General features: G+C 42.2%; 1 protein-coding gene across 2 annotated transcripts in view; it reads left to right on the plus strand.

The window, feature by feature from the left end:
* Positions 1-17,518: 17,518 nt before the first annotated feature.
* The window catches only part of PAWR (pro-apoptotic WT1 regulator), a 71,065-nt gene continuing 60,878 nt past the window's right edge, over positions 17,519-27,705 (plus strand). The window contains exons 1-2 of one of the 2 annotated variants that reach the window (XM_044455673.1): positions 17,519-17,647; positions 18,218-18,862. In XM_044455673.1, the coding sequence (XP_044311608.1) occupies positions 18,374-18,862 (489 nt within the window). In that variant the 5' untranslated portion in view covers positions 17,519-17,647; positions 18,218-18,373. The remainder of the gene's footprint in view (positions 17,648-18,217; positions 18,863-27,705) is intronic. The other variant, XM_044455674.1, reaches the window with a different exon arrangement.

Raw genomic sequence — 27,705 nt, forward strand, 5'->3', positions numbered from 1 at the left:
TTCCTTGGATATAATACACAATTAGATACAATACTCAATTCCCTGCTCCTCCATTTCTGAAGTTTAAAGCTTCTCTTAAAAATTGCATGCAGATATTTGTAGCAGATATTCTGACATGCCAGACATGCACTTTTACATGCTACTTCTACTTGCAGAGAATCCATCTCTCAGCTTAATTTCAGGTAACAAAATCCCATAAGCTGTTTTTACCCATCAAATAAGATGGGTTAAAAAAAAGATCAGCTTTAGAAGAGGCATCTCAGAGTTGGTATGCAGCAGGAGAAAGGGCCTCACTTGATTCTCCCCATATCTTTTTCTCCCATAAACACCCCCCCCATTGCTTTTCACCCAGGACATGATTGGGATCTGGAGATTAAAAAGGGAGGAGATAGGTGGAAGAGCAATGGAAGGATTAATCTGCATTCTCCTGCAGGGTTTTCACATGAAAATTATTTCATGAGACAAGCATGTATGCAGATTTAATGTTCTGCCATTATTGTTGCTTTAACCAGACCCAGAAAGGTTTTTAATATCTTTTTCACCTTTTGCTTTCCTTTGACAGCTGTCAGAAGGTGATCTGTCAAGGGAAAGCAAATGTCTAAGAAATCTGCTTGCAAAACAAGGGGTGGAATTTATACCCCCTTGCAGTGACACCCCACCACCACCACCACCACCACCCAATACTTCTCAGGGTGATCCACATTTTCTGCATTATCCTGAGACATAAGCTGCTTGAGAACATGTAGAAATGTGTCCCTCTCACTTCTTGGTAAAAAGAAATTGTCAAAGCTAGATGTCAAAACTCTTTGAAAGGTGCCATTGCTGCAAAAGGGATGTAAATCCTACCATCCATTTTTGCAAGCAAAGATCATTAGTGTCTTTGGTTTCTTTGATAGTTCACTTCATGACTGCTTATGAGGAAAAGTGCAGGGGGGGGGCGGGGGAGTCCTATGTGGACCTTTCCTCGGTTGATGTCCAGAGTTTGCAGCTGTTGCACTTAGGTAGGTACTTCCTAGGGTATTGCCTAGGTAGACTTCCTTTTTTATATTTGTACAAGTGTACACCTACATATGTGCAGAAGTCCAATGTTTAAAAATTTACCAAAATAATTTATGCAGTGCGGATGCAAAAAAGGAGGAACCGTAACTAGTGATATCCCCTTCAGTGCTTTTGTAGGGACTGCCACTAATGGCAGCACAGAGGGCATCACTAAGGGCAGCAAGGAGTTTTCTTGGTCTCTTTTTACTCATGCCTGGATAAAGCAGGCTGAGTTTGGAGAACAAAACAACCAACCTTGTCTCCCATGCGTGGTGTGATTCAAACAAGCTCACACTGGCTCACACTGTCCCTCAAGAAGTCCATGCTGGACATGAATGCAGCAGTACTCTCCTGCCCATGTTTCCCACATAGACATATTTCCTCTGATATTGGGGCTTATAGCCTTCTCTTCCAACTCTTGATTTTACTGGCACCTTTCTGCGTTGTTTTGTCTCCACTTTTCTGACTTTTTGTCACAACTACTTGAATCTTCTTTTCCAGCTAATTTGTATTTCACTTGTCTGAATTGCCTCTCTTCCATAATCAGTTCTTGCCTGTGTGGCCTTTCTCACAGGTTCTACTTAACTGATTCTGTCTCTCTTCTGAGTTGATAGACCTATAAACTGAATGATTGTTCCAGCAAATACATATGCAATAATTTTAATTTTATATCAAGTGCTCAACAGCAATAGATATTAAATCTAAAATAAATAGGCTTTTCAGCTACCAATTTTTATTTCAGCACAATCTTGTGTAAAGAGATGGTGATATGCAAGCATGAGGCAAGAAGGACCCTTTTTATATAGGATGCTACTGCAACTGCATCACCAGGAGTTATTCTGTTCACCTTTGTAACTGATTGTATTCATAAGATAAACACACTTCTCTCAAGCTGTACCGTTACCTAATAGTAGCTGATTGAAATTACCCCCTTTATATATGTCATGCTGCTTTACATGATTCCCAGAACTGAACTTGGGCAAAACTAGCTGATAGTGAAAAACTCCCTTGCATGGAAATTGCAGCAATTGAATGTCAGACCTTCTGCATGCAAAGTGTATCTATTCTGCACTTCAGCTTTTCAGTAGATGGACCAGTATGAGATCTCAAATGCATCTTTCAGAGAAACGTTTCCCAACAGTGGAGTGGGGGTACAAACCAGTGATTAGTCAATATACAATCTAATATTGTTAAAAAAAATGTGAAAGGTGACACCTCAAGACAAATCAGATAAATTTGTTCATCAGAGAATGTGTCACACTGCATGGAGGCAATCATGATGAGCAAAAAAAAAATCTGGGTATGAAAAAGGAATGTATTGTAGCAATTCATTCATAAGAAAAAAGAATTTAAAGAATATATTACATAGAAACAAAGCAAGTCTGAAGGTACATCCCAGGCTCTCTAGTCTGACCCCTGACTCCAGCCAGTTCTGGTCATGTAAACCCCTACATGTGGTTGACCAATCTTTCCTTGAATACCCTCACTAATGGGGCCTCAACCACCTCCCTTGGAAGCCCATTCCATATTGTAGAGGCCCTACTATCAGGAAGTACTTCCTGACATCCAAACTGAAGCCGGCTTCCTCCAGGCTAAAAAGGCCACTTCCTTCAGTCTCTCTTCATATGTCATGTCTCCCAACACAGCTACCATTGTTGTGTCCAGGCTGATCAGGGCATGGCTACAATCTCTTGAAAAAATATCCCCACCCCTCAAAAACTCTTAATAAAACTTAGTTTTATTAAAATGATTAATTAAAAAAGTTACAGGGATTTGTGAGAGTATTTTTCTCCAAAATTACTGTAGCAGTAAGAATGTAGGAGTGTGCTCCACCTCTGTCTTTCTGGCACATCTTTCTGTTTGCTGTTTCCTGCAGAGCTTGAAGGATCTGCCTGTGCACTGGTATCACCTGTAATCACCAAGATAGTGATTTGATAGTGGGGATGTGTTAAGGTGGAAATAGATTAGACGCCTGTAACCTGATATTCACTGGTTGTTTTAAACTGTAACTCTCAATGCTCCTGAGAGTTGACATCCCAAGACATCTGGAGACTACTGGATTGTAGGTGTTGCCTGTGGCTGAAAATGAATCAACCACTGCCTACTGATCACAACTTGGAAACCAGCCACCTGTGGGGTCCATTACAGGTTAACCAATTGTTGCATTTTCCATTTTGCCACAGTTGTGGGAATTGGCTTAGTGTGCTCAGCTGTGTGAACTGGAGCCAAAGAACCTAGGATCTTGTCTGATTAAATGCAATGAAGCCTTTAAAAAACAAAGGGTAAATAATAATTATGCTCAGTGGCTTTGACCATAATTGGATATTTTTAAAGTTTTCTGTACACCATATCTTTTAAAACAAAATTGCTAAAATTAGGTTTCTAAAAGTTTAACTCAAAATGACTTTATTGTTAACCAATTTTTCCTTGAGTTGCCAGGTTCTCCAAGCATTACAAAATTTGATTGAAACTAAAGTTCAGGGTAGACTTTAAATAATAGTTGAATCAAATGAACTCTTGTTTTCTTGCTTGTAGGATCCTTTTAGTCTGTGTGGGGTTGTGAAGGGTTTTTCCAGAACCCTACAACAGACTAACAGAAACAAACCAAGTGTGAAAACATACAGAACAGTTAACTAGCAGTGAAATGAGAAAGAGGCTGAAGAATGAGTGTCTAGGAACTAGTAAAAACATGATTCAGACTGAAACTGACAATGAGCCAATAAGCGCTGGATTGGATATTAATTTTGTGGATATTTTCCACTTTGAAGCCATAAGGTGGCAACAGCTGGAATGCTGGTGTCTAAGGTTGGGCCAATTAAACAAGTCAGAACATAGATAAATAATAGCTCACATGCTTGGTACAGATGCAAATGAATTCTTCTAGAAGGCACTGTCTTTTAAAAGAATGTTAAACTCTACAGCTGTTCAGTTTGAATGGCAGCTTGTTGGACTTTAATGAGAATTATTGAGCAATGAAGAAAGCCGTTAGATTTTGACATGCAACTGATAAGAGCAATTAAGGCATTTGTGTTCTGTAAGCAGAACAAAATAATAATTCTCTGCCAGATTAGAAATACATAGCCATTACCATTTTGTATATTAAACTAATGATTCTTTCCTAGAAGGGTTTTCTTTTAAATGTTCACCTTACATTGTTTCCAATAAACCCTGACAATCAAATCATTGGCTTATTGTTCACATATTCTTAGTATTAAATAAGAGTTGTTAGGCCTGAGATAGAGGAAGGTGAGAGTGAGGAGGGTGACTAAAACAAAAACAATCAAAAGGTGACACCTTGCCCCTTCTGCTGGTAGGCCCACTTACCTGAAAGTAACCCAGTTACCCTACTGAAAACTGGAATTTTCTTGTGAGTAAATGTACATAGAATTGTGTTGTAAGGTCTGGTTCACATTCAACCAAGTGTGCCCAAATGGATATATCTCTAAAATACTACTGAAGAAATGCCAAATGCCCCAGCACAATGTGGTGGGTATCAAAAGAGCAACTCAGAAGTTAATCTTAAAAGAGAAGTTAAACCTACTGCTCAATAGCAATTTCTAGGGATCAACAGCAGGGCTGTGGACTATCACCTTCTTGCTTGTCTGTGGGCTTCTTGGAGGCATCTAGTTGGCCAATGCAAAAAGCAGGGTGCAGCACACGATGGAGCTTCTGCAGATTACTTCTTAGGCCAGACTTCCCCAACCAGGTAGTCTCAACATGTTGTTGGGAAAGCTGGCGAAAACTGTCTTACATTCTTAAGACCACCTCTGAACCTGTATCCTACATGCAGAGACTGGACACGTTTTGAATTCCTTAGTTATCACAAAGCAGAAAAAAGCTTTTTTGAGGATTTTGAATTTTCATTTTGTTTTATTTACATTCAAATTTTATATTACATCTTAGAAGGACCCTGAAAGCAGCAAACAACAAATAAAAAAGAAAATGCACAAAGGCTACTCTGTGTCTTTTACTGGCTGAAAAATGTCTACTCTTCAAAATGTGACCACCACATTCCAAGTCTCTCTTGCGGCAGACGGATTAATAGATGTTTCCATTATATAGTTCTAGTCATTCTTAGCCCCAAGCAAGGTGCATGGCATTTACAGAGGGGGAGGGGGTCAGAGACCGAGTGGATCAAGGTTTTTTGTAAGTAAGCAGAGTTTGCAAATGCTTAGAAAGTTGATGCTGATGTCTGGTTATTTGAAAATATAGTCTGAAAATGTGATTCCTTGTCACATGGCAAGCTGTTTGGGGGATTTTTTAAAAACCTCATAATTTGTTTTAATACACATATCTAAGGAGCCCTCCAAGTAAACAGAAATCATAACCTTCCTTTCAGGTGGTCTCATTTACCTGTAACCTGATAGGGCATCCAATTTGGTACCAGGGCATTAAGCATTTCAGCTAAAGGACATTTCCTACACAAAGAACATGACAATGCGGATAATGATAGAGACATGACATGATTGTGCTGTGCATCAAAGATTAGGTAGCTGCTACACAAACAGATTTACTGCAATATTTGGTTGTGGAATATAAATATGGGTAAAGATAGATTGCTACAGATTTCTAAAAGCAAAGTACAAGTTATTGTCCATCTGTCCTACCTGGCTGCTTTACCATAAATGCCCAGCCCTGCAGTTCTATGTGCACCTGCTTGGGAGAGACCCCACTGAAAACAGTAGAAGTTAGTTGATCCATAGAACTGGGTTTCGCATTCCTTTTTTATGTATATTTTATACGTCTATTTTATGTTTTGTATATAATACTTCCATCTGAAGATCTTAAAATGGATTTGGATATGCAGGGGTTGGCTTCTAATGTCTCGGTAGCAATGCATTATTTTTATACCTGTGCCAACCCATACATTTAAAAACTGTATTTTGCCATCTCACCATGAACACTCTTTTCACACACCATTAGAGCACATAATGCACCATGATATTAGCTTCACAAAACGTTCAGTATCCAGATTTCCCAACGTTCACTGGTAAACCTAAGCATCTGCTTATTCTCCCTATTTCACCATGACTAATCCTCAATATTTTATGTGGTAGTAAATCTAAGGGTGCATACTCAAGTCCAACCAAACCTCAAAGTGTGATTTTATAAGTCCACATTGATATCATAGCATAATCCCCTTTCAAACTGGCACCCACAATCAAGGTTATAATTGAGCTGCATCCTTGCAGCCATAAAGCTCACCTGGATGAGTTACTGGGTGTATTTGCACCTCACACAAACCCAGCCTGCAATAAGTCACAGGGAGTTGGCTGTCCTGCAAACAGCCTCTGATGTGCCAGACAGATGATCAAGCTCTGGGGGGGGGGGGGGCACCCTTCCTCCCCTTTCTTAGTACTCCTGCAGATAAACAAGGGAACACTGTGAGAGAGCCAAATTGTATCCTCCTCCTCACTAGGACTAGGAGAAGTTTCAGACTCCCCTCACTTCTTCTCATTGAAGTTTTGTTGTTTTTCAGCTTCGATGCTCCCTGTGTCGCTGGCTCCAGACAATCCCTTCAAAGTGCCACAGCAGGATGTGGAGAGGCTGCCCATGGTTTCCCAGGCTTTTTTATTGTTCTGCTTAATTTTCACAAATATTCATGATTTTTTAAAACTTATTGCTCATGCTTGTACAACTGGAGGAATGGGAAGCCTCAGAAGGACGTTGTGCAGGGAGGTGTCTGCTGGCAAAATCCAGCAGATGCCCAACCTGCTCCTTGCCCCAGAGAGAAAGCAGGTTTCTTCTTCTTCTCTTTGTTTACATCTGACAGCACTCAAAAGAAGAGCACTTAATAACAACCAAAAACAACAAGCAGTCAAATACAACCAAAAGCATGACTGAAAAGGGAGTGGCACGTTGTTCCCCAATCCTTGCCAAGAGCCTTGTGGCGGGGGGGGGGGGGAGGTTTGGCATTGTGGGTCCCAAGGGTGCCCCTTCTTTTGCACAAAAGTAAGGGCATAAAAAGCTGTGGCAAGCTCAACATGGTGTGGAGGGGGGGAAATCAATGCCAGCTCCCTCCAAGTGCTGCTCAGGCAAATGATGCTGGCAGGTTGTCCATCAGCTGCTCAGCAAGAGTGGCAAGGACGTCTTGCTGCTCTTGTCAAGCAGCTCAGCAGCCAATTCCCTACAATGTGGTTGATCACCCAGGTTCAGATGATACAGCAACCCACTATGAATGCAACAACTCCTACAACAACCTTTGGGGGGGGGGGGGTTTGTTGCCCATGGGCAAGGCACCCTGCATGGGCAAGGCACCCTCTGGAAATTGCGCTGGGTCTGCATGACATGAAAACCCATCATGGCTAGCAACCCACTATAGGCTGTTGTGACCTGTGATCGCAGCCTCTTGCTTTCCATGTCTCTCTCAGTCCAGTCTTTCTTTTTTGTCAAAGTTGTAAAGATAAAAGGAGACCCGCACATCACCTTGAGATCCTTGTATATACAACTGCAGAGCAAAACTTTTAATCTGTTTAACTTGTGGACCAACTAGCCCAAACTCTCACCACCAATCCTAAGCATATTTACTCAGGAATAAGTTCCACTCTGTCAATTGGACTTACTCCCAAACAAGTGTAGATAGGATGGCTTTCTTACTTTTTATTATTTTCTGGAGATCGATTTTCATTCATGCTTGCTGGCTTATTTTTGGCTACTACATGGTACAGAGTTGTAACAGGGAATGGGAAAGAAAATATCAGAGATGGCATCTTCTAACTATCACTACATCATAATAAGATTACCAGGGGCATGCCAGCATGCTAGTTCATGCAGCTCAATCACTCCCTCCCTGCTAGTGGGAGTGGCTAAATAAGCCAGAGACTGCCCATCTCTGACTTGGTTAACATTACATCTAAACCCAAAACTCTGGCATATTGAATTGCTAACAAGACAGAGGCATAATCCAGGGTTTATCCTTTGGTTACAGTGATGGCTTGTTAGGAGAGAAACAAGCCAGAGTTTCTGGGTCAGATACCACACTAACCAAGCCTAGCTTGTTTAGCTACTTCTGCTGGTGGGAAGAACTAAAAAGATCAACTGAGCTGTGTGTACCACCACGCTGGCTTGCTCACCAGAGTTTGTTTGTGTGTTTGTTTTTAAACTGACTTACTGTAACATACATATTAGGCCAATGATTGCTGCCAAATGTGCATTATCTTACATTTCCTTCAGTATTTCCAAAATGCATAAGCATTGGAATTTTGGTACTGTGCAGACATATTACCACGATATAGATTAATTGTTTAATTGGTTTAGAGGTAGGGTTTTTTTCTGGCTAACAGGTGGATTTCTGATAACTGATTAAATCAACTATGCATCTTTTAACTAATGACCAGTATCATGTAAATGAAGCAAGCTTGCACATATTTGTTGCTTTGCAGAATTTAATTGGCCTCTAGAGAGGCAGAGTTTTATGAGGAGAAATGTCCCAGATAAAACCAAAGTGCCCCTAATCACTGATCCTCCTTCCATCTGTGACATTTCACCAGGCAAAGTATGACACTTCATGATGTTTTCAGTCCAAAGGATCAGAAGCTTGGTCAAAAGAATAAAACACAGACGGTACAATCCTATACATGTCTACTCAGAACTAAGTCCAAAAGAGTTTAATAAAGCTTCTGCCCAACCAAAAATGTGTACAGAACTGCAGCCTGCATTATGTGGCCAATATTAATTTTGTGCTGGTGTTCTTGATTGCAGAATTGCAAAGTACATAAAATTATCATGTTCATCCCTTTCCTAATATTATCTCCCTGGGCTCTCCCAGCCACTTCTCAAAATACTGAATTGGCTCCTGCCTTCAGAGTTGCATTTTCACTGACCAGCATCCATGAAGGATGCTGGTCAGTGAACGAAGGAAGGAAAAAAATGATTATTTCAAACATTTATCAAAGACCATGTGGCCCACTATGCAACCCCTGAAGCAACTCCCCACTTGCCCAGGAAGCCTTATATTCTAGCATAAGAAGAGAAGAGCAGTTAACAAGACACCTCACAATAGTGATAAATTTGCTGCAGGTGAAATCAGCTGCTTAAACTTACCACCGAAGTAAACATCTGAGACAAAATAAGTCCTGCTTTGTCCAGATAAGCATACAAATCACGGCCACCGCCATCACTGCCAATCTTCTCTACCAGTTGAACCACTGTGTTGAAATACACAGACTAATGCCCTTGGATGCAAAATGTCTTAATTTTTGAACAGGCTTTGTTTGATATTCCAGGTTCAAACATATGGCTTCAGACCCAATCTTTTTTTGCATTAAGCAATTACTCAACAACAAACAACGAGTGCCCACCATCCTGTTTGAAAATATGTGCAGCATCCAGGGTGTCATTCTCCAAACTAGTTGAGCTCTGCCAAATCTTTCTATTGCACAAGTGGTCATGCAAGATGCTTGTGCAATTTGTTCAACTTGTGCAAACAGAACTTTAGTTGGATTTTTCCCAGGTTCTGCAAGTACAAGATCACTTCCGCTAATGGAATAACACTATTGGATATGATTCTAAATGTTTATTTTGCCATCATCAGTAATGACTTCCAAAACATGCCATCGGGGCAAAGTATATTTCAGGCATATTTTCCTCTACCCAAAGATCCAGTTTGTGTAGAAACTTGTCATCTGTGAACAAACCATAAGCTAAGAAAACAGAAGTGCACTGAATGCTGAAAGAAAACACCCTTCTGCTTAAATATTTAGAGAAATAAAACAAGAAGGGCTGATGGGGAAAAATCCAGTCTGTTCCAAGATGGGGGTGAACAAAACATGCAAACTGATACTTACATTTATTTAGACTTTATCCCTGAAAGCTCCCAATAAGAGATACTACTATTAAGATGCAAACATCTTAAGTCAGCATTTTTTCATTGGGCGCTTAACCAGCCTCACCACAACATAACTTGAGTTAATCAATAACAGACCATGGGGTCACTAAGCAGTTCTGGAATTTAAAATATAACTTTTTAAAGGTTGGGAAATATCTACAAACAATGATAGATGAAGCTATAGTTCAAAAACTGTAGAAAAGTCAGGCAACCTGATTCTATGTCTATATACTGATAAGAAAACACAACTAAATCCCATGCAAGTGTGCACAGAAACACTATTTTAAATGTATTATATTTACAGTTACTAAACTTTGGATACCCTTGTACAATTCCTTTCTACGGTCATAGTTTCCTTTGGACTGAAGTGGGAGAAAGCAAGTACCAGAGAAGCATATCCAAGGTATATTGAAATCTATGATGTATGTAAAAATAAAATTTATATTTAAATATTTATTTTTTAAAAAAATATCTGTTATATATGTATGTCTTTTACAAAGAAAAAGTGCCTGATTTAAATTGAAATCTGACTAACTTAAAGCATCATTGACCTTTAAGCATTTAACCTTTTAAAACTGAATCTCTGACCCTTTTTCAAATGCTTAATGGTGCTTTTCTATATAAAAGAAGAATTTAAAAATATTTATTACTGCCAGCTAATGAGTGGTTATATTTAAGGAAAAATTAAGATAAATTTAGTCCCAATACATTTGGAAGAAAGGAGTTAAGCCTTGTTTCAAAGTTGGAGGATTGTATCTTATAATATCAGACACTCTGTTTTATAAACAAGCAATTAATTTTTATTTAAACAAATGTCTTTTTCACAGAGGTCTCTCTGTACCCTCTCTTTCTGTAGGCCAGAAGTGGTGGGCATTGCCCTTAACTACATCGTGGTTTCTCCCATGAAGCCAACCTAGTCAAGCTGAATAGCCATGATTTTCCCCATCCCCTCCAATTGCGCACATTTGCTAGAGAGCATGAAAGAGAAGAACACTCTTTTTTTGACAGCTGTCTTAAGCTTGGGTTGGAGGGAACCAAAAATTGTCAAGGCAATATTAAAAAACCCCCTAGAGGATTATACCCAAAAGTGAAAGATCTACGGACTACCCAATCTGGGGGCAGGGGGAATCCTTTGCTTCTTTGCTTTTCAGGGGACAAGTACACTCAGAGTATCTTGTATTCAGCCTTGCCTGGTCAATATCCATAGATACTGCCTAATGTACTTTGACAGCAGATGTTTGCCATGCCAGTGGCTAGTCCAGAATCCACTTTTTGGACAGTCTTAGGTTCTCGTTGGCAAGGGACGTGCATAAAAAACTAATGAAATTGTGTATATTTATGCTACCTCTTCATTTTAATGGGTAATGAGCCAGTGATGCTCTCTCTAAACTACTTCTTGGAGTGCAATGGCTGCCACTGGTGGTGGCAGAGGGCTTCAAGGGAAAAAAGTTGCAATCAGAGGAAGGAGGGGAGAACAAGACAGGTTCTGCCATGCAGGACCCTGAGATACCAGCTGGAGGAGAGCAGAAAGGAAGGGGTGGGAGAACAACCCATGGTAAGCCTGATCATCTGTCAGGTGCATGATGGACTATAGTGACAAGTCTCAAACAGCTCCTACTTATGTGGTTCTGCCTTTGGGTCCCTTGAGGACAGTAAATGGCCAATATCTGGTAATCTGGTGACCACTACTCCTTTCTTTACATCTTTTCATATGCTATTAGTTCAGAACCATGCCCCTGCTATGTTTGTGAGAAGTCCTAATACTCTCACACTATAAGCACATCATCAACTATTGCCCAAAATTCTTCCAGACACCCCAAATCTTTTCCGAAATAATGTGGAGGCAAGACTGACACCCACTATCATTCTTAGCCAGCAAAATCTCCCAAACGGTGAGGCAAATGTCAAATAACTGGTTTCATCACCCAGTGCAATATGCCAGAATAATGTTTTACATTACAGATGAAGATTAGTCTTGCTTTTGACAGATTTGGCAGTATATCTTCAACAATGGGCCAAGAAAAGTGACTTTAGCTCAGTGCATTATTTAAAAGCTTTGTATCTCTCCATATTTGTATGCTGCCCCATAGCCTAAGGACTTTCTGGACAGGTCGCATTGCATATTCTGAGTGTCCATGATTTCAGATCACCTCCGCACTGATTATTCAGTCTGTATTTTTCTCTCTTTGTCATTATAATTGTTGCAAACTTTTTCACAGACTTTACTAAGCTATTGGTATTTTCCTGTTAGGTAACTTAACTGGCTTCATACTTGTATCAATCTCAAGTTTATAAAGTTAATTTAGCTGTTCATCTTTATCAAACACCTGTCCTCTAAATCCTTTCTTGATTCCCACTTCCAACTTCATCTGGAAATGTGGAGAAAGTGGAGAGGATGACATTTTTCTTTCCCCACAATATCAGAATCTGGGGTCATCCCATGAAGCTGATGGGTGGGAGATTTAGGACAGATAAAACAAAGTATTTATTCACAAACACAGCATTACATTATGTAATTCAGAGCCACAGAAAATTGTGATCGCCACTAATTTGGATGGCTTTAAAAGGAGACTGGACAAATTCATGGAGGAGAAGGTTACCAGTGGCTACTAGCCTGGCTGGCTGTATGTAGTCTTTGTTACCTGAAGTGGCATGTTTGTATAGACTAGTTGTGGAGGAGGCTTGGCAGGAAGAACTCTTGTTCCTATTCTGCTTGAGGGATCCCGTGGGCAGTTTTTTACCATCATGTGAATGGAGTGCTGGACTGGATGGACTTTGATCCAGCTTGGCTTTTCCTATGTTCTTCTGTTTTCTTCAGTTTAGTGTTTATTGTCAAGATGCCCTGGCATCATAGCTTGGAATGTCTTAAAGACTAACAGTGAAGTAAAAGTGTGAAGTTCTGTGCTCTGGTTATTTGCAACCACAAACAGTACCCTAATTTTTTATCTTCAGGTTAGAAATGTTGAGTATAGATTTTCACTGATTTTCTATTAGTCTCATTTAATGGAATATATTGGGAGCTACCAGGTGGATGGGGATAATATTGCAGCTGGAACCATAGTCTAATTGAAATGTTAAAGCATGTTTGTCCTACATGTTGCAATATATTTAGCACTGTATCAACCAACTAATGAATTGAATTTGAGATTAATCACCTATCTTTTAATCAATGGGCTGCTTAGGGCACAATCCATTCAGCCCAGCAGAAGTGCATAAATATCCAAACTCAGAGGCTTGCAAGCATCCAGTACAAGCTGTGAAGTACTTTGCATTTTATATAGGTAGCAGTTTCCAGGTATCTAAATTTTGGGTGGGTGAAGAAGAAAGAAGGCTGACTAGAAATGCCCCATAGCCCAGTCTCCTCCTCCTGCCAGCAATCCCATAGTTGTCACCTTGGGAGGGGCAGCTGGTGTTGGGGGCCTGGTCTTCAGAGGCCAAGCACCAAGGTTGGAGAGCCTTGGTGCCCAGATTCTGAAAAATCCTAAAATTTCCTAGGTGATGTTGGAAGGTCATGGGATTGTTCCTTTAATCAATAAATAGAAATAGTATCTTCACACGAACAGTTGCTCAGCATTGGTAGATTTTTGAGTAAGACAGTTTGCTATTTACTAAATAAATCTTACAATCAATTAGAAGGAAAGACATACATAATATTTTCATTAGCAAACTAGCTGCCACCAACCCACCCCTCTGGTCAAGTATTATAGTAGATGGTGGTCTCAGTGATAAGCAAGCCAAGTCTAAACTTATGGATTCTGGAAAGAAATCAAATTGTTTCAATATTCTTTTTATTCATACATATAACGGCCTGGCCATGGGATCAAGTACTCATCAATGACCCATTCCAATGTAGTTGCAGGAATTATAAATCTGAAGACAGGTCTCTGCAGTATTGCAAACTGATTGTTTTGTACTTATTTTTGCTCTTCTCCATTTCAGGTGAATGCCAGTGACTGGAATCTCAATTATCTGTGATGAACAGATGTCTGGCTGTTTTTCTGAAGTTCATCTTGCCCTCAGGCACAGTCGAGGGGCAGGGCATTGTGTCTGTGTTGTTCTCTGTTCTCAGACTTACTGCTGCTCTCCATTTCAACTGTTTCACTTAGGCTGCTGTGTGTAAGCAGTGTCTTTTGGAAACGAATAACTTCGCAAGTAAAGGCCACAGGAGCTACTCCTGAATAAGGGGTTTAAAGGAGTCCTGCATCAATAACATTTTGCAGAAAGAAAAACAAACAGAGTTGGATCCAGACGTAGTGATGCTGGAGGTAAACCAGAGCAAGGAACCAGACCCTCAAGTCAAGGAGCATATCCCAATAGCCACATCCACTTTCTTCAGCCCAGCTCCTTTTCCCCAACCTGTGATCAATCGATGGTTTCCTGGCTTTTCTGTAGTTTCCCCCCTATTTTCTAAGGTTGAAATGTCTCTCAGGAGGGTTAGTTACTGGCAGCAAGACATTTATGCTAAACTATCCTGGTATGATTGGGCCTGCCTCTTTTGCCTTTGATGTAGCCCACGCTGCAATGCAACCTCCAAGAGCTTATCCAGATACCACTCAGATTTCAGGCTGAAAGAGATTCTGAACTTCTCCATGAAACAATTGTAATGGCACATGCCTTCCAAGTAAGCAGTCGGTAGCTGCTTGAACTTTCATTTTGTGAAGGATTTTCTCAACTGTGGAAACGTGGTGTTCTGTGGATTCATTGAAATTTGGTGATTTTTTTAAATAAATACTCTCAATTTATAGAGGAAGAGGAAGAGGAGGAAATTAGTAGTATTTTCTATCCATAGGTGTGTAAAAATAATCTGTTCAAACTGTAAGTTATAGTTAACTGCACAGTTATCAAATATTGCTACAATTTATATGTGCAGCAAGAAAAATGTGTGCCCAGCCCCCAAATCTCATTTGTTTTTTCTAAAACTTCTGTATGAGGCTTGGATCAACTGTTTCATTTAGCCCACACCACTAACAAATCATATTTTTAATAATGCTTTATTTGATAAATGCAGCTGTTCCTGCTCTCAGCTCGTATATATGTGTCCCCTGAAGAGGACTGAGGTAGCTTAACAACACTGGCAGAGTGAGGTGGCCATCTTAAGTGAATTGGAATGTGACAGAAGGGTAGAAAACAGTTCTGTAATTTATAGTTCTTATATTTTCTTTCTAGTACTCATACTGAGAGACAAAAAGGTGCTTGCAGGAGATTCACCTCCAGGTGCCAAAATTACTTGAACATGGAACATGATTTGGTGATAGTGCCACATGCAGCATTGTTTTTAGAGAAAAGGCAGGATAATTTATATATTTGTAATTAAATAAATGAGTAAATGCACAATGCTCAGAAGATAAAATGTTTTGGGCTGGTCCTGTACGTGCATGTAAAGTATATATATCCTGTTGCTCTGAATGATCTTTCAGACATATGTTACAGCCGGTCCATATGACTGCAAATCCATTCCATTCAGAATCCATTCCAACCATGTAGTCCTGTGGTCTACTTACAGAAGATCAGGAATGCAGAAATTCCAGTGCATGGAACACCCCAATCTGGGCCAATCCACCTTTGGGCTTCATCCTTTGGGGCAGAGATTGGGCTAAAAGATTAAGGAATTGCCTCAGAGGGCATCTCTGCTGACATCTCTAATCTAAGAGGAGTAGCTGGGATGCCTGGGTCCTATTTGTCCATTCTGGAGTGAGCCATTGCACTCTTCCATCTAGGCAGCTCAGAACATTCTTTGTCCCCACGGTTTTCTCTGATCTAAGAATGGTGATAGCAGCGGGGATGCAGGCCAGCCTGGGCTTTTCCCAAGCTAGGAGGAGGCTCAGTCGCATGCGGCTCTCCAGCTCAAAGAAGAGGGTGATGCCAGGAGCGAGGGCTAGTGGTGTAGTGTGTGATTAAGAGAGTGGGACTGCCAGTCAGGAGATCTAGGTCCCAGTCTTCATGCAGCTATGGAGCTGAGTGACTTTGGACCAGTCATAGACCCTCACCCTAACCCACCTCGCAGGGCTGTTGTTGTTATGAGGATAAGAGGAGGAGAAGAATTATGTTGGCTGCCTTGAGTTCCTTGAAAGAAAAAAAGGCAGGATATAAATAAATAAATAAATACTTCTGCTAATGTCATCTGGCCTGTGGGGTGCACAGGACAATTTGACCCATACCCCAAAACAGTTCTGCACCCCTGGAAAACTTTCACTGAAGTGAACAAGACTTAGACTAATCATTATTAAGTTAAATTCCATTCGTTTCAGTTGGCCTGTTCTAAGGACTTATGTTGGATTTTATGCCTTGACTGCAAGATTTCTATAAATAACTGCTATTCATGTATGTGTCATGGAGCAGGACCTCTTAGAGGACTTGCAGGTGTAGGGTGGTGTTGCATTTCAGTGCAAGCTGGGATGCTCCAAGAAATGTAAGTGATGGGCAGAGATGACTCCTCTTTCTTTTCCACACTAGGAGAGGAAGGGGGCAAGTAAGGCTTCTGCAAAGTCAATCTGTGTTTGAGCTCTGCCTGAAAAAGCAAAAGAGAGGTGTCTAAGCTTTGCGGGAAATCCTACAGCACTATGGATACCTGTTCACCTGTGATGGGGTGCAAGAATGGTCTCAACAGTCATTTTGCATGTGTGTGGATCCACATAGATTACAGAGATGCCTCTACTGACTTTCTTCTAAGGAAACTGGAACAGCAGGCGCTGCTTTATGTTGCTCCAGATGTTGGCCTATCTCATGGAGCCATATTGACAGTGATTGGAAGTGGCACTCTGGGGACGGATCCTGGCATGCTTTGCACACCAAGCAGGAGCTCCATCACCAAATGGTGGACCCCCTGGGCAGAAGAACCCTGAACCATGTCACCACACAGAGGCTGGGTGCACTTAATAATACAGTATATTCAATTCTAACAATCATCCGCTACATTTTTCTACATTTAAGGCTGATTGCAAACCCTCGGTTTAGGTACCAATGGAACTCAGTGCTTTACACAGCTCTAGTTTAGGCTGCCTTTATCTGATGGGGACATTGGTTTTTGAAGCACAATAGGATGAGACTTTGTTTGCATGTCACCTGTCACTCTGCTGGTGATTGGCTTGGGGCACACTCCTATGCCTGCTTAGACAGAAAAAAGGCCTACAATTCCCAGCATTCCTCTGCTTGCTAGGACAGGCTGGAAGTTGGAAGCCTTTTCTCTGTCTAAAACAGGCATAGCTTTGTGCGTTTAGTAAAAGTTAAAACTATAGCGAAGTAGACCATGCCGATTTCTTAGAACAGGACTTTGCACCTGCTTAAATATATTATTCTCCAACTCCGGCAGCCCGATTTGAATCAAGTGCTGCTGGCGAAAAGAATGTTTGTATGCGTGCCTTGTCTCCAGCTGGAATGGGTGCTGCGAGCCAAAGGAATTAGCTCCTTGTTCCGAATCTCAGGTACGAGGAGCTTCCTGTCACCTGGGCGGCCGCAAGCGATAACAGAGGCACGGTAGGAGGAACGGGCTGCAACGATCAGGTTCCCGCAGGGGACTGATGAATTCCTTACCCAGGCACCCAGAGTTAGAGAGCCTCCTCCACGCCCCTTCACCCATTGTCAGGGCACCTCGGCAGTTTCCGCTCCCGCTTCGGCTCTTTTCGCCTGGCTATCCTCCGCCCTATGGGAAAAAGTCGGAAAGCTGCTGGAGCGCCGCCGGTTCTTCCGGGACTCGCTTGGAGAGTTCCGCGCAGCCACCTCGCCGCTCACCTGGAGAACCCACCGCCTGCCCGGGTCAGTCTCTCCCTCGGAAAGGACGGGCGGGTAAGATCTGCGGGGCTGATCGAGCCTATCTCGGAAGCAGAAATGCTTCCATTTTCTGGCAGCGCCCCGAGTTGAAGCAAATGCTCAACTTCGTCCGGGCTTGCCGTGCAGACGGCAGAGGGGCGGGAGGAATAGGCGAGAGACTGGTAAGAAGAACTTGCAGCTCATCGAGGGGTAGAGTAAGACAGCATAAACGCCCTTCGGATTTCTTCGTCAGGGTGAGAAAGTGGGCAGCCGATCTGGCGGTGGCAGCTCTTAATCCGCGTGCGGGGTAGTTCTGGGGGTGCGTTACAAAGTGAGAGCGAAAGAAAATGTTTGCAAGAAAAGCGACGGGCGAGGGGGTGGCGGCGGGAAGGATTGTATTTATTCGAAGCTGGCTGGAACTGTGGAAGTGCGTTGGAAGAGGATCGCGTCCCGAGTTGCATGTAGGGCGGAGGGGAGTCGGGAAGAGGCGACGCTCGGCTATGGGGGCGCTCGGCAGGAGAGCTGCATTATCCCCTGGGTGATCATCCAGCAACTCCCTGGAGACAGGGAGTGCCGCTTCACTCGCTTCCCTTTTGTCTCCTGCAGGAGCGTCCTCCCTACCTCTCTTCCCCAGCCCCCGTCGGTGCCTCTCCTTGGCCGGCCATTTAGGAGTGCCAGCCCACCCGGTCTTTCAGCTTGGCCAGGCAAGCCGCTGCCGCGTCCGGAGTTAGTTAGCAGGAGCCACCTTGCCTCGCTGGGAACATGGCCACCGGGGGCTACCGGGGCAGCGGCGCCAGCGCTACCACTACCACCACCGACTTCTTGGAGGAGTGGAAGGCCAAGCGGGAGAAGATGCGAGCGAAGCAAGCACCGCCGCTGGGGGGGCTGGTGACGGCTCCAGGGGACAGCAAAGCCCCCACCGCCGCCGCCGGCGGGCCCGTGCCCTCGAATCCCGGCAGCTCCACCGAGGTTAATAACAACAGCAGCAGCAACATGAATTGCATCCCTCTGGCCAAGAGCGCTTCAAAGGAGCTCCAGTCGCCCTGCCCAGCCGGGGCTAGAGCGGGAGGCGCGGAGCCCTCGTCGGGCAAACCCGGCGTGGCGCCGGCTTCCCCGGAGGAGGAGAAAGTGGCAGCCAAGGGCAAGGGCTCCTCGGGCCCCAGCGCCCGCAAAGGAAAGGGGCAGATCGAGAAGAGGAAGCTGCGCGAGAAGAGGCGCTCGACAGGTGTGGTGAACATCCCCGCCACCGAGGTGAGAGGACGCCGCGCACGAGGCGGGGGGCCGGGCCGGGCCGGGCCGGTCCAGTCTCGCCTGCCGCCGCCCACGCCCCTTCTCCGAGCCGCACCTGCGGCTCCCGGAGGCGCCCTCGCCGCGCCCCGCCCCCTCCGCTGCTGGCCCGGGAGCTGCGCCGCTGGCAGCTTCCGGACTCGCAGAGGCGGCCGCTTTACCTGCACAGCGCTGCACGGGGGCGGAGGAGGACGAGGGCGCTGCTTCCCGGCTGCAGAGCCGCACCGCGCGGCGCCCTTGCAGGGGTGAGGCCAGCCGTGCTCGGCTTGAGGAGGCGGCAGATGTGTGGGCAGCAGCAGGCCTTGTGGCCGGGGCTGGGGGTTCTGGAAGACAAGCCTCATTTGGAAGCTTGACATTCCATTATATTGTAGCCGAAGCTTATTTTTTATGGAAAATGTTGCAGGTGGGGTGTCAGTTCCTAGTTTCACAGGGAAATAACTAGCCAGAAGCAGTCTTAGGTGGGCAGTTTTCATAGGAATCCTATGCATTGGTGAAATATGTTTATAGTTCTGTGGCATCTGAGTTTTGGTAAGTAAAAATTATGCTAGCTTCTTCTACAGAGACAGATTTTTCTGTCCTTACATACAGAAATGAAGTCCAGTGAAATTAAATGTGCATAAGCCATGTAAACCCAAGTGGATTGGATTCAACAGTAGTGCGAACATAAGCAAAAGTTTGCTCATTTCTGCTGGTGTAGTGGGATGTCCTATCTTCTCCTCCCTTGGTGCATTCCCAGATCTGTTCTGAAGGGTCCCCCAATCTTTTGGAGCATTTTTGGAGGGGAAAGGTACAGGTGGAGTGGAAAACCATTGTGCAGGTTCAGTTCTTCTAGAGGATGGCTAGTGTTGGCTGAAACCAACTGGAATTGTTGCCTATTGCATATATTTGTTTCCTTTTTATGCATAACTTTTCTGGAACAAGAATACAACAACAGATCTAACCAAAAACATGCAGTGAAAATATTATTCAGCATAACATTACACTGAAATAACAATTATGCAATACTTGTAAAGCAATAAATAAAATGTATGAATACTGGACTGGATGTTAAAAAGGCAGGGGGGTGTCTTCTTTATTTCCTTCTTGTGTGTCAGAGCCATTTCCCCATACCTTTAAACGGGCTCTAGACACACCACAGGGAAAGGAGATGGAGGTATCAGTTCAGGTGTAAATGTAACGTAGCTCTGAATTCAGAGTAGTTTTTTTTTTCATTTGAAAAAACAGTGGGCTGAAGGAAAAAGAAAAGGATATTTTTGTTAGCCAATACAGCTGTCTTCTGTGGTTTTCTGCTAGCATAAAAATCTGGCATTAATTTAAAATGCTTTTAAAGGAATGCAAAAGCATGATAATATCTTCTGTCTTTTCATGCTGAGAGGAAGAAGATTTAGAAAAATTTAGTACAGGTCTTCACAAGCCTTTTCCCTTCAGCATCCTACTAAAGGGAAAAAAAACACCACCAAGCTTAGCTTTTTATTTTCCTCTGAAGTATGTGAAATTTAAACACTGCATTCCTAATAACCTGGAGTTACTGGATGCTTCCTTTCATGGCTGCATGATCATGTCTCAGCTGTGATTCTGTACTGTCAGGAGCATGTTCAGCCAAAGAAGCATGAAAGATGCCACATACCAGCCTTGGGATATTTATCCATCTTTCCCAGTTCCCTGTATTGCAGCCTTTCCCATCTTGGTACCCTTCCAGTGTTTTGTATCTCAGCCCCCAGAATGGCAAGCTAGCATGGTCAATGGTCAGGCATGTTGGAAGTCATGGTCCAAGAAATCTGGAGGGCACCTGGTTGGTTCTCAGAGGTGCAGACACCTTCCAGGTGCTTGGACTAAAGTCTTTTATACACCTGCTGCCTGATCCTTTTTAACTGGGATAAACCTTCTATGTGTGAAAAAAGAGTGTTGAAGCATCAAACTATCTTCTCTTTCTAAGAAGTTGGATGGAGGAATAGCAGCAGCTGCAGCTTCTTATGCTCTGTTGTAGGATCTGCTCATATAATCTTCCGCTAATCTAACTTCAGAGTTTAGGCAGCATGATTTAAAGGCTTGCCTGTACTAGCAGGGGTATCTTGGAAGTCAGTGGACCTGGATTGCTTTGCTGCTTCTCACATAAAAACATGGCTATCACAGAAATGAGCCACAACCTAATGGGCACCACTCATTTTGGGTAGTGTTTTTTGGTCTTTTATGCTTGAGGCTTCTGCAGAAGGCCTCAAGGGAAGAATAAGACAGATTGCTTACTGTAGGTTTGTAATGTTTTCAAGCTTCTTGAGTGTTTGTGTCCACACACACACACAGTTTATTTTACCTTCTAGGAACCTTATCCATTGGTCTGGAGGCTGATTGTGTGCAAATTCCTGTATATAAGAGCAGGTATATTGCTGTTGCATGCAAGAATGAGTGGATCCAGACAAGTTGTTATCAAGGATGGTTCCAGCAGGAGTGCTGCTTGTTTCCACTTATCCTTGCCAGTTCTACTTTGGCCTGCTCAGTTGCTTTAGTATCAGCCCTGAAAGAAGAACTGCTCCTGCTTTCACCTGATACCTTCAGAGTTTCTACTGAAGAGGATGAGGGCCAAAAGAGATCCTCATTTAAATTTGTATCATGTATTTGATGTTTGAAGTTTTACATTATAGTACAGGAATGCTAGCTACCAAAATTCATGGCAGCAACACTCCCCAAAAAAGTTTTTGGAATTTTGTTTTTAAAAATGGGAGAGAAGGTAAAATAGACTTTTAAAAGCCTTTGTATCAATGTTGCTACTGTCTTTTTGTCCATCTCCAAATTTGGCTGGAGTGTGGCCTGTATGTAGGCCTGGGAGCTTATATGTGCCCACACATACCCCAAAGTGGCCCATCCCTGCTATATAATCTGCAGGTGGATCAACCTGGACCTTTTAAGCCACACTGCCCCCCTCATACCAGAATTGCAATGGGTACCAGGGCCTCTAAAGTAAAAATGGGGAATATGTTGCTGCTAGATTGGATTCTAAGTAAGGTTTGTTTTGATGCTGGGAAAGAGGTTCACAGAGGGACCCAAATTCTGCTGCCCCAAGCCCAGGATAAATACACTGGGTCGTTCTGGATGTAATGATTCTGGCATAATATGACATGGATTTTGAAGAAGTTGGGTTACTAAACCAACAGAAACTCCATTTTTATGTGAAGGGGATTCATAACTATGTTAAAAGTGCTAATGTTGATGTGGGAAGGGTGAGGCAAAGGGGGAGAAGATGGGCCTGCATGCTTATTCTTGTCTTCATAAACCCTGATTTGTGAAGCCAAGATTGTTGCTTTCAAACTGGATTTTAGAGTCAGAACATTATTTATTTGTGGGTTCCACCACCGGATTCCTCAGTGGAGTCCTAACCCATTGTTCAGAACATAGGATTAAGGGCAACTTTAATCCTTAATCAGGACCTCAGGAATGTCTGGCCCTGTGGAATTCTAACTAAAACAATTCAGGGCTTGCTTTGACAAACTTCTGGTTCTGCATTTCTAAAATTTAAATAACTGGGTTGTATTCAACTTTGTATTTACAAAAGTCAACTTGTGCAACTAATTTTCCCTTCCCAACCCTGCTATTCCTTCTGAAAAGCCTCTCTAGTGTAGTCTCCCTGACACTCCAAGAGTTCCTGATCATTGGACATGCTGGATGGGGCTGATGGGAGGTGAAGTTCTATCTATCTGAAGTCACAGGTTGGGAGACCTATAGAAAATTGTAGAGTGTGTGAAGGGATTACCTGAAACTGGATGGATGAACTGCATGCTAGTGTTGCTCCATGTGATTTCAGGAATTTCTCCCTTCTCACTGAGTTCACCAACCCTCTAGGTTGACTTTGGGAGAGCAAGGGACAAGGGGAGAAAGGAAAAAGCGGTTGTTTTCATGGTTAGATATAATCCACTGTCACAAACTAGTTCTTGTGTTGCAGTTTCTGGAATACCCCATATTTCCCATTTTTTCTGTATCATGAGCTCATGTTCAGGCTGCAACAATATGCTTCCCTCATGCACTGAAAAACTGCAAAACAACAGCACCAAACAAAAATAAACAAACAAAAAGCCCCTCATGGAAACAAGCTGTCCTTGATAGGAAACTGAAGGTATAGATATTTCTTGTAAAAAATGATGGCACAAGCCTGGTTTATTTAAACCTTCAACAAATATATACTTTTAAAAGGAGTGTTTATCTTCACTTGTAAATGTGTTTTAAAAACACTTTAAATATGGCACACTAGTGAAGTACAATAATAATGCCAGGAAGAAGTTTTATCCTGTGTAAAAGAAAGAAGAGAGTAGCTAGGAAGACTTTGATATGTATGTATTTTGCCTACCAACTTAATTTATTCACATGTTGTAGATTATATTTTAAATGAAATACAGTTGACTAGAGTTACTTGGAAAGGGCAAGGTTATATACAGTTTTCAAGCTTTCTCTCTAGATGTTACGTATTTATATATAGATATGATTTATACCCTGCCTTTTTCTTTAAAGTGCACAAACTGGCTTACATAATTCTCATCCTCCTGCTCTCAGTCTTATCCCCAGAACAACCACCTTGTGAGGTAGGTTAGACTGAGAGTCTGTGGCTGGCCCAAAGTCACCCATTTGGCTCCATGGATGAGTAGGGACTAGAACCCAGATTTCCTGAGTCTGAGACACGTGCTCTGAACCACTGCACCACAGTGCCAACTCGCATCTCCAAGCAGATCTTGAAGCAAGCAAGCATGGACTGTAAATGACTACCAAAGTAGCCAGAATGGCCAAAGAAGCCCTTCTTTTGAGACTGCTGCCTGCAGAGGTTCATAGTGGCCACCTGACTGAGGGCCTTTTTGGTGCTTGCCTTCAGGCTATGCAACTCCCTCTCAAGGGAAGCTGAATTTTCACTTTCTCTGCTGTCCTCCTGCCAGCAGACAGTGGCCACTTTATTCAAGAAGGCCTTTGCCCTGTAAGTGAGTCTGCTGGATTAGGTGTTGCTTTTTACTTTGTAATCCTATAATTCTTTTTATTGATTGTATTTTAATTGAGTGCTTCAGTCACCTGTTATGCTTGAGGCTGCCTTAGGTGCCATTTGTTGGTAGAAAGGCAGGGTAGAGAAGAAATAAATGAACTTTAGTCCCTCATGCAGCATGGTTTCCTCAGCCAGGCTGTTGCCATGTCTTGGAACTTCTGCCTCCTGGTCCATCTGTATGTCTATATAAAGACCAACCAGCTGCCTCTGGGATGCTGCCCACAATAAAGACACGAGTGCAACAGCATCTTCTGTTTCTCCACAGCCAATATTCATAGTCATTCATCCTGTCTAAAATGGTGAATAGCCATCATGACCAGTTGCTGTTGCCTTATTGTCCAATCTGCCCAATTCATGGAGGAAAAGAAGACTGAAGCAGCAAAGGTGTTTAAAAGTCACCCTAGTTCTCTGATGGTTACAGTTGAAGTCGGGGGCACTGCTCCCTGTGGTACACCAGTAGTGCTCATTCCAGTGGTGACAAAACTCTGGAACAACTCCATAAAAGTATCATTATTTATTATATTATTGTCTGGGCTTTTTTCCTGCAAGCAACCAAGGAAGGCTTATATAATCCTCCTCTCCTTTCTATCCTTTGTGAGGTAGCTTATTCTATTAAGTACATAACCAGTATAGAAAAGGAAAGAAGAAGGGAACAGCAAGAGTATCGCATGAAGAGAATGAAACATGCCCATCAGACTTCCTTGATTCTGATCAAGAGCTGGAAGACTTGGAGTGCTAAGGGTTTCCAAGAGAAGGTGGATCTCAAGGAGACATATTGGGAAAGAGGTATCGCTAGGAAGAAGTAGGAGGAATCACAAGTCAAAAATGTTTTTAAAAGAGCATGACACTTCAGGGTAGCTTGTGATTTTCTGGAAAAAAACATGAATGGGAAACTATTCTATGTAAATCAAGCTAATTTGCATTGGAAAATTTTTGGAAGCCCTAGAGACTGATCTAATTTAGCATGATTATTTCCTTTATTTAGTAAAGAACAAAGCTAAAAAAGTACTCCATTATTATTTTTGTCACAATATTCTGCAATCATTGGACCAGAAATATTTGAGGTGAAAATTTTAAATCTACTTCAAGAGATTTAAATCCAATTAATACTTGTAAAACTTAAAAGACAATAGCACTTACTTTTCTTGTATTCTTTAAATGAAAGAAGTTAAAAATTACTGACACCAGAGGTGCAATACTGTACATGTTTAGAAGGAAAAAGGCCTACAACTTCCAGGGTTCAACTATATATATACACTTAACTGGGTGTAAGCTTCACTGAATACCATCCATTTACTTCTGAGTAGACATGCATAGCATTGCACTTCAATCCATGCTTCCTCAACCTGATGCTTTCAAGCTGTGTTGGACTGTGACTCCCAAGAATCAGCATGGCTGCCTGGAGGTTGCCGTGACGTTTGCATTCCCACATGCACTTGTTATCAGCTGAAAGTGCCATCCATCCTTTGTTACTTTTGAAGGAATGGGAAATCCCTGGAAAATAAAATTCTGGAAAATTTTCTGCACCATAGTACTTGTAGCCAAGGATGGAGGACTGAATACCATGGACATTCAGATGTGGAAAATCAAGTTTAGAAAGAAAGAGGCTGCAGGCTGCAGAGATAAAGTAGGGGTATGGATTTTATGTTGGTTTTAGAAGAGTGTGGAAATCCCTGGACTGAGTTCAGCAGCTGATTTGAGTAGAATATCTTGTCGTATCCATGACATACTTTCAGCAGCAAGTTCTGGAAAGATAAGGGGTGATAAGCTTGCTCAACTTGCTCAACATAAACAGAAGAGATGATAGCTTCAAGCAGGTATTCTACCTGCTGATGTCATCTCTGAATGGAAGATTCTGTATTTCTCGGTGGAGTGTGGTTGAATAGATGCTCTTTTTCAAATTGTATCAATACAAATTGCATTCTTCTCAACTGCGCTGCTGCTGTTGTATCCTGTCTGTCTTCTAGGAAACTAATCGCATGACTTTAAATCAGGCTGAAAAACAGTGAGTTGCGCAAAGGGCTGCATTTCACACTTAGGAAGGATTCCAGTGCAGTGTATTACATCACATTATTTTTTATACTAACTCATGAATATGTGTAAAACTTTTTACTAATTACCTCTGAGACCAGAGAAGATTTGAAAAGGGATTCTGCAACTAATAAATCCTTGTCTACTACTTAAATAACCACAACAAAGTATGGCTTGGTGCATGGTGTTGGAATGTGCAAAATCTGGTTTCAGATGCTGCTAGTGAACAGCATCCAGTGGTGTCATTTCATGAACTCAGAAGTGCTAGCAGAACATGCTGAATATTCTGCTGTGCAAGTGCTTTCTGTTTGTGCATCCTGTTTCTCCACCACTTGTACAGGTATATTGTGCAACTGCCTGCGCAACAGGTTGTACAAGTATAATGAAAAAACATTTGCACAGTTCTTGTGCAACCGTAATTTTAGTAGATTTTTTTTGTGCACATAGTTTGGAACGTATTTTGGCTAGCAAAATGACACAGTTGGATACTACCCAGCATTTGGTATTTTCTTCCCATCTATGGTATCTAAGCAGTCACATCTTATAGTGGCAGAGGTTCAGTATGCAGAACTATGCAACACTTACTCATAGGAGCCTCTTTTCAGCTGCATTCAGTCTTACGGCAATCTTGTTACTACATTTTGAACTCTGATGCGTCACTGTCACTGCTGTTTCTAAGAGCACGCTTGTATATGATAGCTAAACTCAGTTCAGCAGCTGATATTGAAATATTTGAAATGAGATTAGTGTTTGATTTGAAGTTTTAGAGTTGTAATTAAGCCTTACAATGTAGTCTTGTGCATGTTTACCATGAAGTGAGACCCACTGTGTTTTGTGGTTCCAGGTTTGAGGTAATCCAGACTTTTTTCCACTTTCAAATATCCTTGCTAGTAGGAGTATAATTATCCCTTGCTTTGGGATGCTATTTATAATGAACACATATTGTGGTATAAATTGTTAATATTGATGGACAGTGGATCAACTTCTAGGAAGTGGTCTATCTTAATTTTAGATATGGAACACCATCCTGACATGCTAATAATGGGACAGTCTATAAAAGCTTTAAATAAATAAATAATACTATGTTGATTTAAAAAACAGATTTCTGGAATAAAGGAAGCTCCTTACTTGCTTAGCTTATTAATATCAGAATTAAAGAGCTCTGTAAAAAGGAGTTCTTAACTATTTATATTAATTAATCTGTAGATAGAGTAAAATGGTCTAAATCAACTGCGCACTTAGTTTCTTTGGAATTCCCTTGGACAGTCCCAGTACACACACATTTTCAGGAGCCAAACCCCGAGGAACACAGGAAGCTACCTCATACCAGGGGAAAATATTTATCTGTCTTTTCCAGCACTGTTTACTTTCACTATTAGTGGTTTTCCAAAGTCTCAAGGAGAGATTTTTTGACATCCGCCGCTTCCCTTTTTACTTGGGGTGCCAAAGATTGGACCTGGAAACTTCAATTTGTACACCCTCCTTAGTGGGAAGGTGTTCAGTGAACTGGTATACAGCTAGAAATGCTGGAATTCTGAGCATTTTTCCTATGAAAAAAGTCTAGAAGGAAAAAAGCATTCATTTTTAAGCTTGTATCAGTGTGTTTTGCAGTGTGATGGAGTGTGAATTCATGCAATGAGGTTCATAGTGGCCCTAAAGTAAGATATCGGACCTGGTTAACATGTGTCACCACTTCATAGGTTGTTTAGTGTTCTGCCTCCTGTGAACTCACCACTTCCATTTTGCATCTGTTTGCATAAGC

The sequence above is a fragment of the Varanus komodoensis genome, unplaced genomic scaffold, assembly GCF_004798865.1.
Source record: "Varanus komodoensis strain SLA01 unplaced genomic scaffold, ASM479886v1 scaffold8, whole genome shotgun sequence".
In the NCBI taxonomy this organism is placed as follows: Eukaryota; Metazoa; Chordata; class Lepidosauria; order Squamata; family Varanidae; genus Varanus; species Varanus komodoensis.